The sequence below is a fragment of the Oratosquilla oratoria genome, chromosome 34 (assembly GCF_046742065.1).
Source record: "Oratosquilla oratoria isolate Oo_2021 chromosome 34, ASM4674206v1, whole genome shotgun sequence".
Taxonomy (NCBI): domain Eukaryota; kingdom Metazoa; phylum Arthropoda; class Malacostraca; order Stomatopoda; family Squillidae; genus Oratosquilla; species Oratosquilla oratoria.
In genome coordinates, this window is record NC_134810.1 from 18,676,842 (window position 1) to 18,698,200 (window position 21,359).

Here is a 21,359-nt window from a genome sequence, read left to right on the forward strand (position 1 = left end):
TCATCTTCACAAATTAAACTTGTCTGAGGTTTTTTATTTTATTTTGCTTTGTTTTGATTTTAATTTTTTCTTTCTCCCTCTCACACAGGTATTCAGGATGATTCTTACAGTCGCCTTGGCTTTGACGGTGTTAGTTCTGTTGCTGGGGTACTGCCACCACCGCCACCAGTATTGGCAATCCAAGGGAGTCTTCGTGCCTCCTTTGCTCCCTATCTTTGGCCATGCAATCTACTCTCTTTTTAAAGTCCGCTTCGTGTATTTCCACACGGTAAGGACGTTGTACATTTTCGTTGACAAATATGCAGTAAAACATGAACAAGGGTTGTATTAGTAGTGCAGCGTTATCAAGAAATAGTTTGACTAAATGTAGCTAGGATCTTCGCCTTTAACTCACTTCCAATTTCATGAGGAGAAGCCAAGTTAGTAGGCTTGAATAATGAAGACCTTACACTATATCCAATGCTGTTTTGGATTTTTATTTTTTTTTGATAAACGTGTTTTTGGGTAATCCCTGACTTCACAAATCACAATATGTTTTTTTGTCTCATGGTGTTAACGAGAGATATACATGTCATTTATTGAATAAGCAATATAATTTTGAAGTGGCAACTCTTGACCACTCTTTACCCTGTTATAAATCTCGTGTATTTAGCTCCCTGTTATTAGTATTATAATTAATGAACCACGAAGTGACGGCAAATTGACTATTATTAATTGGGAGCATACCGCTGCAGCGTACGACACGCTGAACGCCGGGCCCCGCGATTTCTTCAATCAGATCCCCATCCGCACTCTTCTTATTCCAAACAGTTCGCGGCATTATCAGTCCACTTGCCCTAACCATGAATTCTTTGGACACCCACTTCGTCTCCTCTATCAATGGTTCTCTAGAGTGGGATGAAGGCAAGGGAAACATGCCACATGGTCATATAGCCGGAGTTTGCGTTCACGAACTAAGCTAATAACAGGCCTTGGGTCACACGGAATAGTCTTTGGTTTGATACAAGATCATTACAGCCATGGTTCTCCTAAGACACTCGGCACCAAAGATGTCAAAATACCTCCTCAAGTTAGCATTCAGTGTCCATGTTTCGTAGCCATATATTCTAACTGAGCGAGTTCATAACACGCTATGAACAATACCACTCCTACGAAGGCCTTCTCGACATGACTCGCCAATAATGTCAATATACAGGATGCCAAGTTACTCAGTCTTGACATAATCTCTCTCTTTACTAACATTAATGTTGATGATGTTCTTTCATTTTTAGAAACCAGAGTGCAACCATTTCAGGACAATTTCCCCCTTCTAGTCAACAAATTCATTGATCTAGTTCGCCTTTGTGTTTCCTCCAAGGTCTTTTCTTTCCAGGACCAATTCTTTAGACAGATATTCGGTTGCAACATGGGTTCTAATTTATCCCCTGTTTTGGCTAACTTGTACATGGAGTACTTTGAATGCACTCTGTTACCCGCCATCAAACCGCCTGAGATGATTTGGTTCCGTTATGTTGATGACATTTTCTCAGCGTGGGATGATAGGTGGGGTGCGTTCGAGGTATTTCTGGACAAGTTGAACCATTTATCCCCTAACATCAAATTCAAAACAGAATGGGAAGAAGGTCATCAGATCCCTTTCCTAGACATTTTAATTAGAAGGATTGATGGAGAATTATCTTTTACAGTTTATAGAAAACCCACCCATTCAGGTAGCTATCTCCACTTTTTCAGCAACCATCCCGACAAAGTCAAGAAGAGTGTTGCCTCCGGCAAAAGCTTGAGAGCTTTTAGGATTTGTAGTCCTAGATTCTTGGACCGGAAGATTGACCTCATCAAAAGGCAACTTTTGAATTTGGCATACCCGTCCTGGTTCTTGGATCAAGCCCTCAGCAAGGCTAGAGCCAACCACCTTAAAAATTAAGTTCCCACCACACAACCCTCTTTCAAAGATGTTTTAAAAATCCCCTATTGTAACTATCAGTCCTTCTTTTAAATTAATTCCTAACAAGCGTCTCACAGTTGCCTACCATTACCCTAACACTGTTCACAAACGAATTGTTAATGTTCATCAAAGGTTAAAGGGAAATGAGTCCCCAAGAGTGTATAGCCTTCCTTGTAAAAATTGTAATTTAGTTTACCTTTGTCAGACCGGAAGGGATCTTAAAACCAGGTTAATGGAGCACAAAAGATCCATTAGGTATGCCCAGGAAAATTCCGCTGTGTTCCAACACGTCAGTACCAAAAATCACAGTCTTGAGTGGGACAAGGGCAACATTTTGTGCAAGTCCAACTGTTGCTTTAGAAGAAAAATTGTTGAATCAGCCTTAATCGAAGAATGTCCGAACTTGAACATCTCCAAAGGTCAATGGTCCCGGACATAATCTCACGGCTAGCTGTGAGCCGCTTGGTTAAGAATTATCACCCTCCTGATCCCGCTTCCAGCCCGCCTCTTTCCTGACCTCACACATCCCCTCACCTCTGACTCCGCCCTGCGTGACGGTTTATACACACACACACACACACACACACACACACACATATATATATATATATATATATATATATATATATACGGTATATATATATATATATATATATGCATATACAAGCCCCTGGCTTCGCCAGCCCGGCTGCGCTGGGGGGCTTGGCCTGCGGTGCACCTCGCTTCGCTCGCGGGGGGCTACGCCCCACCTTCAAACAAAGGCTATAAAATAAACAACTGTAAATTATTCACCTCTTTTATTTTCGTCATTTTTGTTTTTTAGAAGAATATTTTTATTTAGACTTACGCCCACGTGTTTTTAGTCTATATTTTGGTGGAGTCCCGTAGATCCGCTCGAGTCCTTAAGACCCGCTCGAGTCTCAAAGATCCGCTCGAGCCCTCAAGATCCGCTCGAGTCCCAAAGATCCGCTCAAGTCCTCTAGATCCGCTCGAGTCCTCTAGATCCGCTCGAGTCCTCTAGATCCGCTCGAGTCTCAAAGATCCGCTCGAGTCCTCTAGATCCGCTCGAGTCCCATGACCGCGTATATGCGATTTATAGCCTTACAGGGATGGCCCGTGTCACGGGGTCCGTCATTGTAATCTTTTTGCCGGATCCCCGTTCAAATCGGTTAGGGACGTCGTGACATTGAAACATTTTGGAGAATTTTATTTTTTCGTCCCGCTCTCAGCCAATCAGCCGTCTCCGTTGCCGTGACGTCACCGCTCTCGGCCAATCAGTTGTCTCCGTTGCCGTGACGTCATCACTCTCTCAGCCAATCAGCGAGTTGAAACTCACCCAGGAATTTGCAAAGAATATTTTTAGGACAAAGTGTCACCGTAATACCACCTTTCCCCGACGTCCACAGCGTTTTTTAGAAGAATATTTTTATTTAGAAGAAGAAGAAGCAGAAGAAGAAGAAGAAGAAGAAGAAGAAGAAGAAGAAGAAGAAGAAGAAGAAGAAGAAGAAGAAGAAGAAGAAGAACGCAAAGAAGAAGAAGAACGCAAAGAAGAAGAAGAAGAACGTAAAGAAGAAGAAGAATGCGAAGAAGAACGCGAAGAAGAACGCGAAGAAGAAGAACGCGAAGAAGAAGAACGCGAAGAAGAAGAAGAAGAACGCGAAGAAGAAGAAGAAGAACGCAAAGAAGAAGAAGAAGAAGGAGGAGAAGAAGAAGGAGAGGAAGAAGAAGAAGAAGAAGAAGAAGAAGAAGAAGAAAAAGAACGCGAAGAAGAAAAAGAAGACGAAAAAGAAGAAGAAGAAGAAGAAGAAGAAGAAGAAGAAGAAGAAGAAGAAGAAGAACGCGAAGACGAAGAAGAACGCGAAGAAGAAGAACGCGAAGAAGAAGAGGAGGAAGAGGAAGAAGAACGCGAAGAAGAAAAAGAACGCGAAGAAGAACGCGAAGAAGAAGAACGCGAAGACGAAGAAGAACGCGAAGAAGAGGAGGAAGAAGAAGAAGAACGTGAAGAAGAAGAACGCGAAGAAGAACGCGAAGAAGAAGAAGAAGAAGAAGAAGAAGAAGAAGAAGAACGCGAAGAAGAAGAACGCAAAGAAGAAGAAGAAGAAGAAGAAGAAGAAGAAGAAGAACGCAAAGAAGAAGAACGCAAAGAAGAAGAAGAAGAAGAACGCGAAGAAGAAGAACGCGAAGAAGAAGAAGAAGGAGAAGAAGAAGGAGAGGAAGAGGAAGAAGAAGAAGAAGAAGAAGAAGAAGAAGAAGAAGAACGCGAAGAAGAAAAAGAACGCGAAGAAGAAGAAGAAGAAGAAGAAGAACGCGAAGACGAAGAAGAAGAAGAAGAAGAAGAACGCGAAGACAAAGAAGAAGAAGAACGCGAAGACGAAGAAGAAGAAGAAGAAGAAGAAGAAGAAGAAGAACGCGAAGACGAAGAAGGACGCGAAGAAGAAGAACGCGAAGAAGAGGAGGAAGAAGAAGAAGAACGCGAAGAAGAAAAAGAACGCGAAGAAGAAGAAGAAGAAGAAGAAGAAGAAGAAGAACGCGAAGAAGAAGAACGCGAAGAAGAACGCGAAGAAGAAGAAGAAGAAGAGGAAGAATACCACCTGACCCCGACTTACCCAAGCGCTTTTTCAAGAATATTTTTAGGACAAAGTGTCACCGAAATACCACCAGTCCCCAACTTCCACAGCGTTTTTTAGAAGAATATTTTTATATAGATATATAGATATATATATGTATACACACACACATGGCGACATGATGTCTATCATCTACATTCCTTTCACATTTTTTCATTGTCCCAGCATACACTGTTCTTATTATAAAAAAAAATCTCCCGTAGCCATTCCCTCACGTAGGGTCCTTCACATAATATATCATTTATGAAAGCTTCACTCATGGTGCTTTACCCATGATCAGCCTGCTCCACTACTCCGGTATTTACTTCTAACTGTATCGTTATTATCCTAGTCTTGAGGACCCTCGTATAAGACTACAAGCTGGAGAGTTTGGTGGAAGAACTGGAGAACATCTGCTTAGAAACCGTATGACTGAATGAGATCCGAGGGGTGGAGGAAAAACTCATGCAGCCACCATTTGTTCTACTATGGAGGCAAAGAAAGATTCATTAGAGAGGGATTCTTAATCAATCGAAAGATTGTTGTGATGTAGTGAAATTCAGTAGTTTACACCAGATAGGATTGCTTGGACTGTGATTAGACCATAGCAAATATACACTCTTAAATAAATTAGGTTTATGCACCGACTTCACGGAACGGTGAAACTGAGATTTTTCTCTTACGTATAATGGATCAAGAAAAAGGTAAACACAAGCTGGTAGTCGGGGTCTAAGCTAAAGTTGGGAAGTACATGATAGGTGAATCATACAATGAAAAATTTTGAGTAGGTGAGAAAAAAATGACAGATGAGAGATGATAGTTATGTTCGCACTAAAGTACAGCAAGGGGATAAGAATGAGCTTATCATAACAAGGCAGAGATCAAAGAAGAGGTGGATAGGAAAAGAGACAGAAGAAGACGTAGGAGATGGATGGATAGCATAAGGGATGATTCTAAGAGAAAGGCATGCAGGTAAAGAGATGGAGGGACCAAGCCGTGTAGTAACAAGTGGTAGGAAATCCCGAACCCTCTCAAATAAGAAAAGGTGAAAGAGAAAAAAATGTCTAATTATAACCTCGACGCATAAATTGATCATAAGTTCATATTGATATGGAATGAGTTGAAGTTCATCATATGACCATCACTAGTTGTTAATTCTATTCATATTCTCTTGTCAGATTTTCGAGAAATCCAAGGCACCTTTCTTCGGAATGTATGAATTCCTGCAACCCATGTTGATGGTAAGGGATCCGGATGTCCTGAAGAAAATCTTGGTCAAGGACTTTGATCACTTCTCTTCCCGAAGGGAGAACATGGTGTTTTCGGAAGCAGACCACCTCTTTAATGAAATGCTTTCTGTGGTGAACGGAGAAAGGTGGAAACAGCTTCGGACGACTATGTCGCCTACCTTCACATCTGGTAAACTCAAAGGTATGCTGCCTTTGATTGAAAATAAGTGTAACTCCCTCGTGGACTGGTGCCTTAATCATGGGCGCGAGGGCGATCTAGAACTGAAGGCTACGTTTGGTCGCATTACCCTGGACACCATCGCCACGTGCGCCTTTGGGATCGAGTCCAACTGTCTGGAGAATGAGGAAAACGAGTTCTCTGAGGCTGCCGTGAAGGCCGCTGCTCCCCCGGGGCTCATGGTAATGCCGACGATGTTGTTATTTCTTTCCTGCCCGAGAATTTACCAGTTCTTCAATTTACGGATTGCGAGTCCTTCCTTCGACGTCTTAGCTAAAGTGGTCAAGACATCACTGAAGAATCGAGAGACCTCTGGACGGCGTGGGGACTTCCTTGATTTGTTGTTGGAGGCAAAGGAAGACAACATAAACAAAAACAAATATCGTAAGTATTTGTAGAGTAACAATGTGGAATTATGGGAAAGATACACTGTTTATATGGGTACGATATACATATACCCCGTCTGGGGTATTGGCTGCATGTTATTGTGGCAAAGTAACGTGCAGTTACTTGATATGGGGCGCTCCTACGGACGAGTGACACACATCATTTTGTCTGTGATAGAGGAAAACTCTGTTCATAGAGAAATGATGACACTTTTATACTACGACTGTCCCTCCATTATGCTATCCCCCAACCCCTTGTTACTGTCCTGTACCATTTCTCTGAATATTCATTTCCTTTTTTCGCCTACCCTGTGGTGGGGGAAGAGAATGCTACCACCAAGTCTTTCCACTTGAGTCGTAAAAGGCGAAAAAAACGGGATTAGGAGTCCTGCTACCTGTAGCCCCAAAAGGGGACATTCCTAAAAAAAGTAAAGGCATAAGAGGGTCTTGGAGTTTTCCAACCAGTACCCTAAGTTTTGGGTCTTTTAATGTGCGTGGATGTGGTACAGATGAGAGTAAAAGGGAAGAGATAGGCAGTATGTTTGTGAGAAGAAAGATGGATGTGCTGGGTTTGAGTGAAACTAAAATGAAAGGGAAGGGCAAGTGTGAGTTTGGGAGTGTAGCTGGAAGGTACTCAGGAGTGAAGAGGGGACGAGGGAGAGAAGGGGTGGCTATACCAGTAAGTGAAGAGATAAGTAAGCGTGTAGTTGAGTGGAGGGAGGTTTTATCAAGGTTGATGTGGATGAAGGTGAAGCTGGGAAGGGAGATATGGGTTTTTGTAAGTGAGTATGGGCCTGGTAGTGAGAAGAGCGTAGAGGAAAGGGAGGCTTTTTGGGTAGATATAAATGAGTGCATAGAGGGATTAGGAAGAAATATCATTGTAGTTGTATTGGGAGATCTTAATGCTAGGGTAGGAAATGAACCAATAGACAGAGTGATTGGGAAGTATGGAGTTCCAGGTAAAAATCGTATTGGAGAATTGATGGTGGAGATGTGTATTGAAATAGAGTTGATGATAGCAAATACAGTGTTTAGGAAGAAAGTCAAGCATAAGTACATATGGGAGAGGGTGGTGGATGAAAGGGTGGTAGATAGAGCGTTAATGGACTATATAGTGGTGACCAGGAGTATGGTAGGAAGAGTTAAGGATGTACATGTTCTAAGGGGAGAGAGTGGGGGAATATCACATAATTTTCTGGTGGAAGGTAAATTGAGAGTAGAGAATAGGTGGAGAAAGAGGAAAAGGGCAGAAGGTAGGGCGGTACTAAGAGTAAACTGTTTAAACGAGGAAAAAAAGGAGAATGAGTATAAGAAGAAGCTGAGAGAGGAGTGGGAGGGAGTAAAGGATAGAGTAGAACTAGGAGTGGAGGAGGAATGGGGATGGTTCAAGAAAGAAGTCATAAGGTGTGCAAAGATGGTGTGTCGAACAAGGAGGGTGGGGAAAATAGAAGGAAGGGTAGTGAGTGGTGGGATGAGGAAGCAAAGAAATGTGTAGAAGAGAAGAAACAGGCATTCATAGATTGGCTACAAATTAGGACGAGGGAATCGTATAAGAGGTACAAAGTAAAGAGGAGGGATGTTAAGCATAAAATAAAGGAAGCAAAGAGGAGAACAGATGTGATATGGGATAAGAGTATGACAGAAAAATTTGAAAGTAATAAAAAGATGTTTTGGAAGGAAATTAAAAGAGGAAGTGGAGGCGAATCAAGTAGAGAAGAAAAGGTAAAAGGTGCATATGGAGAGATGATAATGGAAGAGAGGGCGGTGAGAGGAAGTTGGGCAGAGTATCTTAGGGAGTTGCTAAATGTGGAGGAGGATGGGAGGGAAAGGTAGTTACAGTGGGAAGCGCTAAGAAAAGGAGAGTGACGAATGAGGAAAATGAGGGGGATATAGGGAAGGATGAAGTGAAAGCAGCTGTTAAGATAATGAGAGCAGGAAAGGCACCTGGTCTGGATGGATGCCCTGCAGAATGTCTGAAGAAAGGAGGTACATTTATGGTGGACTGGCTGGTGAGGTTATTTAATGTTTGTTTAAGAGAGGGTATAGTGCCGGAGGACTGGAGGAGCGACTGTATAGTTCCACTTTACAAGGGAAAGGGTTTTATATAGATGATGCTGTGATGCATGATGGGAAGTATGTGGGAGATGGGGGTTGAGGAAGTATGTATGAGAAAAAAATTGACGCAGCCCGAAGGGATTTCTCCCCGTCTTCTCCTTTTCTACATGAGGGGACGGAGAGGGGGGGGGTCGCCGAATTTATGATGCGGCCTTGCTGTGGATGTGCTGTGTCTTGCGACACTGCTTCTGACCCAGGGCAGTGGACAGGATGCAGGGATGACCCGTCATCCAGGAGGTGCCAAGATAACAGGGAGGGAGGAGGGTGGAGGGGAGTGGAATATATAGGAAATGGAATGGGTGGGAGTGGTTTCTATGCCTTTTTCTTTTTGGCTACCCCTCGTGTAAGGGGGGAAAAGCCTTTGGTATATGTATGTATGTAATAATGGTAAAAGGCAGAAACCTGAAAAAATAGACATGATCATAAACAATGGAATTAAGCTAACATTCAAATACAAGTATCAATTATAAGACACATTGACAATGAACTACGATAATACACAATGTTCCATTACAAATTATAGCAAAGGGACTCGCCCAAACACTGTAGTCAGATAGTGAGGCGCTAACAGTGTAAAGTGATAGGAACGAAAAAGAAATCTTAAGAATCTAATGGTTACCTATGTTGACGTGGCAGTCTGTATTGATTTCGAAGGACCATTTACAAATGAATAGCAAACTATCACAGAGCAAATACTATTACCCAAAAGTACGAAAACATAAGACAAATAATATACAAAATACATAATATACAAAACATTGCTACACAATAACATGAAACATTCATCACAATACTAATGAATGACGCTATATATTCGTTATCATCACAATTTGTCTAGAAAAGGTCAATATCATAAGTGAGTGACAGTGCAAGATGAGAATGGTGCGAGGGTAATGTTATTTTTTTAACTCCATAAATGTGATAAAATACTCTTGTCTATTTCTTGAATTCTGTTTCTGCCCTCCCTCTAGTATACATATCTAAAAGAATTGGTGGCTAAAAGTCACAGTAATATCAACGTTTGGCATAGACCACTTTTCATGAAAAATACCATAGAAAAACTAGACCAGTTCCTCTTCTATTTGCTATAATATACCACAATACTTGTTATGTGTCACTCCTGTTGATCGTGCCATAGTTATAGAAGAAGCCAGTTTTGAAGATTCTGCACAAATAGGGAATTTAAAGGGAACTTTCTAGGTGTGAAAGTAATGTGGTGGATAGAGGGTAGTTTTGCCTGTGCTTATATCTATGGTTTACTTTTTTTTTCAGCTGTTACTGTAGAAACCATCATCTCGGGGTCAGTCTTGTTCCTCTTCGCCGGTTATGAGACGACATCGACTACTCTGGCTTGTACAGCCTTTTTGTTGGCCAAGCACCAAGACGCCCAGCAAAAACTTCGAGAGGAGATTAGAGGTCTGGTCGAAATCCATGGAGGAATAACTTACCAAGCCTTGGTCGATGCCAAGTTCCTCGATGCATGTCTACATGGTAAGGAGGATGTTTAATTCCAATTATGATTAATATATATATATATATATATATATATATATATATATATATATATATATATATATATATATATATATATATATATGTATATATATATATATATATATATATATATATATATATATATATATATATATGTATATATATGTCACTCCTTCATAGAGTCCTCTTAGCATCCATTCCCAAATGTCTATTCCTCATTACACTCTTTATCCACCAAGGCATTTAGTCGCTTCTCTCAATCTACATTCTACCTCCACCTTCACTCCACCTTTTCCTGCCACATTTGCACCCAAGTATCTAAAACTATCCACTTCCTCCAGTCGCTCTCCCTTAATGCTCACTTCCAGTCTACTGCCACTTTGACCCCTTGTACATCTCATCACCTTACTTTTACCCACATTTATCTTTAGCTTTCTTCTATCACATACTATCCCAAACTCTGCCACCAACTTCCTCAATCCCTCCTCCGAACCTGCCACAAGAGCAGTGTCGTCCGCAAACAACAGCTGGCTCACCTCCCACTTTTCTCCATTTTCTTTAACCATCTCCAATCCCTGACCCACTACCCTTGCATTTGCCTCTCGCACTACCCCATCCATGCATAAGTTGAACAGCCAGGGCGACATAACGCATCCTTGACGAAGTCCCACCTTTACCTCGAACCACTCACTCTCTCCATTTCTAATCCTGACACAAGCTCTACTACTCTCATAAAAACTCTTGACAGCCCCGAGAAGCTTTCCTCCTATCCCGTATATCTGCATAACCTCCCACAGTGCCTTTCTGTCTACCCTATCGTAAGCCTTTTCTAGACCCATAAAAGCCCAAAAAACATCCTTCCCCTTTCCTATAGCTTTCTCACGTATCTGTCTTACCACAAAGATCTGATCTACACAACCTTTACCCATCCTAAATCCACACTGTTCCTCACCAATTACTCCCTCTGTTCCTCTCCTAATCCTCTCAATCAAGATCCTCCCATAAGCCTTCCCAACTACACTTAAGCTAATCCCTCTGAAACTACTACATTCACACTTGTCCCCTTTTCCCTTGTAAAGTGGAACTATACAGGCACTCCTCCAGTCCTCCGGCACTCTACCTTCTCTCCAGCAAACATTAAATAACCTTACTAACCAGTCCACCATCACTGTACCTCCTTTTTTTTAGACATTCTGCATGGCATCCATCCAGACCAGGTGCCTTACCTGCTTTCATCATCTTAACAACTGCCTTCACTTCATCCATCCTTATTTCTCCTCCATTTCCCTCACTCATCACGGTCATTTTCTTAGCATTTCCCACTGCAGCTATCTTTCCCTCCCTATCCTCCTTCATATTTAGTAACTCCCTAAAATATTGTGCCCATCTTCCCCTTACTGCCTTCTCTTCCATTATCATCTCTCCATCTACATCTTTTACCCTTTCTTCTCTACTTGATTCGCCTCCTCTTCCTCTCTTAATTTCTTTCCAAAACATCTTTTTATTACTTTCAACAGCACTGTATGGGGCAGAAACATGGAACATAAGAGAGGAAGAGAGAAGGTGTTTGAATGTGTTTGAAATGAGGTGTCTGAGAAGTATGATGGGGGTTACTAGGCTAGATAGAGTGAGAAATGAGAAGGTGAGGAGGAGAACAGGGGTGGAAAGGGAGTTGGGAGATAGGGTTGATGAAAGAGTGTTAGGATGGTTTGGAAACATGGAAAGAATGAGTGAAGAAAGACTAGTAAAAGAGGTATGGAAGGCAGATGTGGAGGGAGTGAACATGAGGGGACGTCCTAGGATGAGGTGGATGGATGGGGTGAAGGGGGCTTTGGTGAAGAGAGGAATGTCTGTTGAGGAAGGACGGAAGAGGACAGACGACAGGGGTGAATGGAGAATGGTTGTATATGGATGATATTGTGATGCGTGAGGTGGAATGGGCGGGGGGATGGGGGGTGAGGTAGTATGTGTGAGCAAAATTTGACGCAGCCCGAAGGGATTTCTCCCCGACTTCTACTTTTATGGCTATGCAATGGGGGGACGGAGAGGGGGGGTCGCCGATTTTATGAAGCGGCCTTGCTGTGGATGTGCTGTGTCTTGCAACACTGCTTCTGACCCAGGGCAGTGGACAGGGTGCAGGGATGACCCGTCATCCAGGAGGTGCTAAGATAGGAGGGAGGATGTAGTGGTGTGGAGTGTATTCAGGGATGGAATGGGTGGGAGTGATTTTATGCCTTTTCCTTTTTGGCTACCTCCCTAGTAAGGAGGAAAAAGCCTTGGTATATGTATGTATGTATGTATGTATGTATGTATGTATGTATATATATATATATATATATATATATGTATATATATATATATATATATATGTATGTTTATATATATATATATATATATATATATATATATACAATATATATATGTATATATATTTGTGAAAGTGGTGGCTGAATGGACAAGGGAATTGGCGTCTAAAGGTGAGAAGGTATAAATGGATAATGGTTCAAGTCTTGTTGAGAGAGGCAACACGTGATAAAGTATAGCAAAGGGACTTGCCCAAACACTGCTCTGACAAAAGCATTCGTGCAATTTCCAGGGTATGTAATGAGTGAAAAATTAAAAAAATACATGGAAATTTTTCGTATTCCGTTGTCTTCTTATCATTGTTGATAATTAAATGTCTTCAGAGTCGTTGAGGCTTTACCCAGCAGCCCCCTATATGGAGAGGACGTGCATCAAGGACTATGTGTATGTATTCTATCTCTGAGTTCATCTGTTAATGATATTTGAGCTAATCTAGTATTCCGTACAGAGCGATAAGGTTGAAAATCTTGTATCAACATATTTTCAGACTTCCTGAGTTCAACCTGAAGATCGACAGTGGAACAATCATTGGACTTCCTTTTTGGACAGTGAACAGAGACCCCGATATATTTGAGGATCCTGAGTCTTTCAAGCCAGAGCGGTTCCTTCCAGAAAACAAGACAGCAGAGAAAGCCTTTGCTTTCATGTCTTTTGGCCAGGGACCCAGGAATTGCATTGGTTGGTGTTGCGCACGCGCCCATGTAGTGAAGATCCTTGAGGTTTTGCCCAATGACATTTCGTCCTAAAACACTCTAAACAATTCTTATAGAGCTTTGTTGACAGTGTAATCTAGTAATTCAAGCTAACAGCCTACATTAGCCTTATCTAGTCATGGTGACCTAACCACTGGCAATGTGTATCCAGCTGAAATGTGTTTAGAGGCGAGATGTCCTCGGGTAAACTGTTTCCCTTCTCTTTGGTTGACACAACGCACGAATAATCTGCATTCATTGGATAAATAAAATGTAATTCACCATTTACCTACCAATTTTTCTCTTTTCTTGTTCCCACCAGGCTTGCGGTTTGCTCTTCTGGAATCGAAGTTGATCCTGGCATATCTCGTTCTCGGACTCCAGATGGTGCCTTCGCCCGGTCATGAGAGTCTGCCTACCTTCCGACCAAGTCCAAACTTGATGGCTATCAAAGATGGCTTATACGTGAAATTCCTACCTTTGTAGTGTTGAGAAAGCTTAACCTAGGTAACTCATATTCTTGCTATGACCAGCATATGAGAAAACTCAATCTTAACATATTCTCGTGTGACAAGCAACAGAAAGATGAGAAAAAATTAGATTAGGTAACTAAAAATTAAACTAATTTGCCTCATTTTAACTCGCTAAACACTTATATGCTAGTTAATGACAACTGGTATTGTTAATTTTTAATAATGCTTTGATCATTTCTACAGCAGTTTGCTCTCTCCAAGACTTAAATGATCATTCAGTTGGTCTTGTTTTGAAACCGTTTGCTCTTTCATGCGTTATAGAGGTTGACATGGATGTACATTCAGTAATATTAATCATAGACTTACTATATAATTTTCATCTACACTTTCACAAGTTAGTTCTTGTTGAGCTGAAATAAAAGAACTGATGCACCATTATGTACCAAGTGTGCTCACAGGATCATCCATTCCTTTATAGAAAAAAGTTTGGAAGAAATTAGAGATTTTCCTAAAGTTTATGGACTTAGATAAGATGTCTCAACTTACAACATATTGCATTTGAATGCATCTGAACGTTCATTTCCGGGTAAGAAGACAAAGTTGCGACATACCCATTCCTGGGGGCGGAATTTATGTTAAAAAAAAAAAAAAAAAAAAAAAAAAAACAGTGAGTCCAAGCAATCGGAAGCGTAGTAGTCTTGCATGTTCCTAGTCGTGGGTTCAAACCCCGCACTTCTCTCCAATTCCCAGCCGTTAATGTTACTTGCCTCAACAGTTTAATGGGGCAAAGGTGGCAGCTCAGGACGCAGCTATGCGACTCTTGGCGTAAGCTTCTCACCCTTACTGGGTTAAAGGTGCATTGTTATTGTAATCATGTAACTTTGATATCTTTTCTAATAAACATAAGATGAATAACTTTATATAGCAGTTTAGAAATTGCCTTTAGTACAAGTAATGGACAACACAAGTTTTATACAGTCGACTAGTCAAGGAACACGAGTAACGCCCCTACGGACCAGAGTAACTTAGCATTCTTTTATTATTGGAGACTCATCCTCTACCCCCCCCCCCAAAAAAAAAAAAAAAAAAAAAAAAAATATATATATATATATATATATATATAGTCCTACTTTCTACTGCCCTCTTTAAATCTCTTCTTCACTACCCCTGCGTCTCCACCTCTTCAGATCGACATTATCCCCGAGGAGAGAATCAATGGTTATTCCTGATGAAATACTAACACTCGAGTTTCACTGACTGGACCCCGCAGCCGCACAGTGATTAGCAACAGTTCTCGAACACCTCTCTAGGAACAAAGCTTGGATTATTGTCTGTATTTGTATTAGTATGGGACAGTTTATGTCACCGGTTCACAGTACCAGAAAGGGTACAGTCGCCGGCTGTATGCTCTCATGTGGTGGAAGAAATATAGTTGAAGTTGCAAGAGAGATCTTGGGCCTAGTGCGGATACCGAGTATCAGCCCCTCGGGGTCGTACCTCCAGATGAAGCTGAAGGTGTTGGCAGGTTTTGAAGATGGAAGGCAGGGCGATGATTTTATGCCGGTTGTCTTGCATGACACTCACTTGCATGTAACCGTCACTGGTCCATTATATATATATATATATATATATATATATATATATATATATATATATATATATATATATATATATATATGTATATATTAATAAATAAATATATATACATATACATATATGTATATATATATAAATATATATATATATTTATATATATATAAATATATATATCTATATATATATATATTATTCATATATATATATATATATATATATATATATATATATATATACATACACGTATACACACACATATATGTATATATATATATATATATATATATATATATATATATATAAATACAAAAACACACACACACACACACACACAAACACACACACGCACACACACAAACACACACACACACACACACACACACACATACACACACACACACACACACACATACACGGCTCGGTGGCGGATTGGTAAAGCACTGGCCTCACAAGCCAGAGAACCGGGGTTCGATTCCCCGGCCGGGCGGAGATAAGTTGGGTTTGTCTCCTTTCACGTGTAACCCCTGTTCACCTAGCAGTAAGTAGGTACGAGACGTTAGTCAAGGAGTTGTGACCTTGCTGTCCCGGTGTGTGGTGTGTGAGTGGTCTCAGACCTACCCAGAGATCGGCAAGTAATGAGCTCTGAGCTCACTGCCGTAGGGTGGTGTCTGGCTGTCTCGACAGAGACTGCAGCAGATCCGAGGTGAATACACACACACACACACACACACACACACACACACACACACACACACACACACACACACACACACACACACACACACACATGTATATATATATGTATATATAAATATATATATATATAAATATATATGAATATATATATATATAAATATATATGAATATATATATATATATATATATATATATCGTCGTCGTTGGCAGCACTCGTGTCCGAGTATACGCAGCTCACTGACATTTCCTTCTATGTGAGATGAGCCCTATCTGGGCTCGGAAGAGGCGGCCGCAGCCACCACAGGGAATGGTCGGGAGGTTCTGGGGATTCTCTGCTCTTGCCTTCCTTATATTTCTTTTTACCTCTATTTGCTGTGTTCTGTTGTTCTCAAAGATCTCTGTTTTTTCATGGATGGTTCTTCTCCAGCTCTCTCTATTAGCGGCCTCTGTTTCCCAGTTGGCAGGATTGATGTCAACCGCCTTCAGTGTATGTTTGAGCTGGTCTTTAAACCGGCGTTTTGGTGCGCCGCGAGGTCTGTTCCCAGAGTCAAGCTCTGAGAACAGTACTTGTTTTGGCAAGCGATTGTCATGGATCCGGACAGGATGACCAGCCCATCTTAGTCGGTGACGTGTTATAGTGGCCTCTATGCTTTCCGTCCTTGCGAGGAGGAGGACCTCGTTGTTTGCGACCCTGTATTGCCACTTTATCCGCAGGATCTGACGGAGTTTAGATTGGTGGAATCTTTCCAGTTCCACTGTGTACTTCCGGTAAAGTACCCAGGTCTCAGAAGCGTAGAGCAAGGTGGAAATTACAACAGCTTGATAGACCATGAGTTTTGTGTTTTGTGTCAGTCCTGGATTGCTGAATACTCTGCTGTGTAGTTTTCCATATGCTGCATGTGCAGCTCTGATTCTATTGTTGACATCTTTTTCTGCAGTAGAGTTTACATCTAAGATACTGACAAGGTATGTGAAATAGTCAACATTCTCTAGCTCCAGACCACTGATAGTTATCTTGTCCTCAGGTGGTGTATGATGTCCAGGACGAGGTTGGAGAAGGACTTTGGTCTTTGCGATGTTAATGTTTAGTCCAAACTGCGAATATGCTCTAGAGAAGTTGTCCGCAGAGGTCTGTAGGTCCTCAAGGATATGGGCTATGGTACAGTTGTCGTCAGCATATTGTAGCTCTGACAATTGCATGGGGTATGTTCTATTTCTGGATCTAAGGCGGGCGGTGTTGAATAGTCCGCCATCCATTCTATATCGGAGCTCGATTCCGGGGTTGTTCTCTGGTATCTCATGGAGCATTGCCGCCAGATAGATGGAGAAAAGTGTTGGGGCAAGCACACACCCTTGTTTAAGGCCCCCTGTAATGGGAAAAGGTTCCGAGAGGCCGGTCTGGTGTTGGACACGGCCCAGCATTCCATCATGTAGGGATCGGATAAGTGTTGTAAATTTTTCAGGACAGCCAAAACGTTCAAGGACTTGCCACATGGCTGACCTGGGGATGCTGTCAAAGGCCTTTTCAAGATCGTAGAAAATCACTCCCAGGGGCTGTTGATGTTCTCTGCACTTTTCCTGGGACTGTCTTGCACAAAAGATCATATCAATGGTCCCTCTATTAGGTCTCAATCCGCATTGGCTTTCAGGTAGGATGTCCTCTGACAGATTGAGGAGGCGGTTGAGAAGGATTCTGGCAAGAATCTTCCCAGTGATGGAAAGGAGGGAGATTCCGCGATAGTTACCGCACACGCTTCTGTCGCCTTTCTTAAAGATGGTAATGATGTTTGCGTTCTTCAGGTCAGCTGGAATTTCCTCATTTTCCCAAATTCGGAGGAGTAGGGGGTGGATTCTGATTTGGAGTGGTAGACCGCCATGCTTGATCAGTTCCAGGGGTATGTTGTCCGGCCCTGGTGCTTTGTAAGGCTGAATGGATTTCAGTGCAGTTTCAAATTCGGTATAGGTGGGAATAGCAGACATCCAGAGTCGGACTGGGTGTTGAGGCACATTTCTCAGGAAGTCTGGTGCCACCGATGAATCCCGGTTTAGGAGGGTTGAGAAATGGTCTTGCCATCTTGCAAGAATGCCTTGGGGTTCAGTGAGCTCAGTGATGTTGTCGGCTGCTTTCAGGGTGGATGTCGAGCTTCTAATGGGGCCAAATATCTCCTTGACGCCAGAGAAGAAACTTCTCATATTACGAGCATCAGCGTACTGTTGTAGTTCTTCCGCCTTTTTAATCCACCAACTATTCTGAAGATTTCGAAGCTCCCTTTGGCAGCGAGCTTTAAGCTGGAGGAACTTAGACTTGAGTTGTTGAGATGAAGGGTAGGACTCGTACTCAATTTTTGCTCTGCGTTTGGCATCAATGAGCTCGGATATCTCCTGGTCATTGTCATCGAACCAGTTTTGTTTACAGTATATATGATGGACTGAGCCGTCATGTCGACGGATGTTATTTCTTTTTCTTCTGCAGTGATCAGGTGTACAGTTTAGTTGTTGTGTTTGTGCCTTGTGACTAATAAGACCAATGCATGAATTGCATCGTTTTGGACAATTTGGATGTATAAAATCATTGCCAGGTGCTGGCTGGTTTTGACGAGCATTGTGCTTAGTATATACATACATATATATATATATATATATATATATATGTATATATGTATGTATATATGTATATATATATATATATACTGTATATATACTGTATATATACATATGTATATATATATATATATATATGTATATATATATATATATATATATATATATATATATATTGGTAGGAAGTTTGTCCTCACTCCTCCCTTCTTCATCTCTTCTACTGGCCCTGTCCCATGACTTCTGATCCCCGAGGCCTCCCAAGGGAATCGTTCGTGGGGCTAGCCGTGTGACCCACACAAAGCCTCCTTGAGGAGACGCGCGTGCAGTTCATCAGCCTAGGAGTTCGGACTTTGATGACTGACCTGCCACCTTGACTAGCCACGTGACGACGCACAAGGGAGTGTTTTGGGAACTGACGTGCAGTATCACCACCCCCATACCCTCTGTCTTCGTGAGTCAGCGGCATGAGAATGTTTTACGTCTGACTTCCCAGCAATCGACTTTGACCTCGCGCTAAATAAGGGTACGGATCATGACCTGCCCATGTATATAAAGACCGGACGAACACCGAAGATTTAGATAGTCTCGTGGCATCACACTGCGAGCCTGGTTCGCTGCCTCCTTGCTTTCTCACTTCCTTCCCCCTCCCCGCTCGATTGATGGCAGCTCGACTGCCGCCGCTTGACCTGCCAGATCGTCTGCCGCCGCTGCCTGCCAGGTCTGATGACTGCCAGCGCGCCTGCCCACCAGTTCAACTGCCGTCGCTGCCTGCCAGATTTGTGACTGCTAGTTCGACTGCCCACACTCTCGCCAACCACAGGTATTTGCCGTCACTTGTCAGTCAGATCGATTGCCATCGACTACCGCCACTTGTCCGCCAGATCGCCTGCCGCCGCTGCCTGCCAGTCCGCCTGCCCACCAACTCGACCGCCGTCGCTGCCTGCCAGGTCTGCCGATTGCCAGCTCGTCTGAGACTGCCAGTTCGACTGCCTACACTCTCGTGTATCACAGGTATCTGCCGCCGCTCGACCGCCGCCACTTGTCTGCCAGATTGCCTGCCACCGCTGCCTTCCAGCATGACTGCCAGCTTGTCTACCAAGTCTGCCGACTGCCAGCTCGACTGCCTACACTCTTACCTACCACAGGCACATGTATATTTGTGGCCTACCGCCACCGCCACTAGATCTTTTAGCAAACTAGAGCTGTGAGCGTCCCCATGTTGACCCACCCACACGCTCAACGGAGATCACAAGGTCCTGCTCCTCGACTCCGGTAAAGCTAATGACTAGTAATCTCGACTGTCAAGTTCATGGCAACCACGTTACCAGTGCCACCGTACGACGTGATCCCAGGACGCGTTCCAGGTACGAGATCCCTGAGCAACCTCCCGAGATGCACCAATCTCTTCGACTTTACCCAAGACTTAGAGGACAAATCCAGTCCCACAGGAGTAGCCGAGCGCCTCGAGACTTGCTACCCTGTGGCAAACGGATTGCCGTCTGCTGCAACCCCTGCAGTCTGATGGCCACCTCTACTATCACCTTCAAGTTCCGGCCCCGTTGTGAGTACAACTCCCTTGATGATTCCTTGTCGAGGCTCCACACGACTTCACTTTCAGCCTCGACTTCCATGGGGGCGTGTTGGGAAAATTATCCTCACTCCTCCTTTTCTCACCTCTTCTACTGGCCCCGTCCCACGACTTTTGACCCCCGAGTCCCACCAAGGGAATTGTTCGTGGGGCCAGCTGTGTGACATATGTGTCGCCCGGCCGCAGCTGGCCGCTTGACCCACACAAAGCCTCCTTGCAGAAACGCACGTGTAGTTCACCGACCTAGGAGTTCGGACTTTGATGACTGACCTGCCACCTCGACTAGCTACGTGACGACGCACAAGGGACTGTTTTGGGAACTCACGTGCGGTATCACCCCCCGCCCCATACCCTCTGTCTTCGTGAGTCAGCGGCATGAGAATGTTTTGCATCTGACTTCCCAGGAATTGACTTTGACCTCGCGCCAATCAAGGGCACGGGTCATGACCTGCCCGTGTATAAAAAGACCGGACGAACATCGAAGATTCAGATTACACTGCGAGCCTGGCTCTCTGCCTCCCTGCTTTCTCACCTCCTCCCCCCTCCCCGGCAAGCAGACCAAGTTGGGACACAGCTTGAATTGGACAATTATCACCTCCCTCTCTTTCTCTTCCCCTCCCCCCTTTTTTCACACCTAGAGGGAGCCCTATCATATTGTTGGCACTCAACATTCATTTCTAAATATACAAATCCTCTCTATCAGAGTTTGCCTTCAAACCAGCCAAACACACACTCACACACACACGCACACACACACACACACACACACACACACACACACACACATATATATATATATATATATATATATATATATGTGTGTGTGTGTGTGTGTGTGTGTGTGTGTGTGTGTGTGTGTGTGTGTGTGTGTGTGTGTGTGTGTGTGTGAATTCTTAACACACTGATTAAACAAATTTGCCACTAGGACTTAAACTATTGGCTGTGCGACTGGTTACCACAAGGTAATGATGCTACGTTGTACTGTGCTGGGCGTTAAAAGTGATAGTCACGTTAAATTCCAGAACACCCCCTTTAACGTGTCCAGCATAGATAACGCTGATAGTACAACGGTAGACTTGTGGTAACTAGTCGCACAGTCAATGGTTCGAGTCCCAGTGCCAAAGCTAGTTGATATATATATATATATATATATATATATATATATATATATATATATATATATATATATATATATATATGATGAGAGAGTGGGTGGAGGAAGAATAAGCGAAGATGGGCTGGAACGTTTATTGCTTATACGTTTCGACCGACTCAGTCTTCTTCAGTAAGCTGTCTACAAACAGTTTGGACCTCACATTTATACATCCTAGGACGGGAA

General features: G+C 42.9%; 1 protein-coding gene across 1 annotated transcript in view; it reads left to right on the forward strand.

Annotated features, from left to right (window-relative positions):
- The window catches only part of LOC143018353 (uncharacterized), a 57,721-nt gene that overhangs the window by 5,808 nt on the left and 30,554 nt on the right, over positions 1 to 21,359 (forward strand). Inside the window, exons 2-11 of the mRNA XM_076173712.1 lie at positions 89 to 268; positions 5,727 to 6,399; positions 9,789 to 10,007; positions 12,698 to 12,758; positions 12,862 to 13,052; positions 13,389 to 13,548; positions 14,916 to 15,129; positions 16,546 to 16,678; positions 19,006 to 19,636; positions 19,761 to 20,178. Coding sequence (XP_076029827.1) covers positions 98 to 268; positions 5,727 to 6,399; positions 9,789 to 10,007; positions 12,698 to 12,758; positions 12,862 to 13,052; positions 13,389 to 13,548; positions 14,916 to 15,129; positions 16,546 to 16,678; positions 19,006 to 19,636; positions 19,761 to 20,178 — 2,871 coding nt within the window. The 5' untranslated portion in view covers positions 89 to 97. The remainder of the gene's footprint in view (positions 1 to 88; positions 269 to 5,726; positions 6,400 to 9,788; positions 10,008 to 12,697; positions 12,759 to 12,861; positions 13,053 to 13,388; positions 13,549 to 14,915; positions 15,130 to 16,545; positions 16,679 to 19,005; positions 19,637 to 19,760; positions 20,179 to 21,359) is intronic.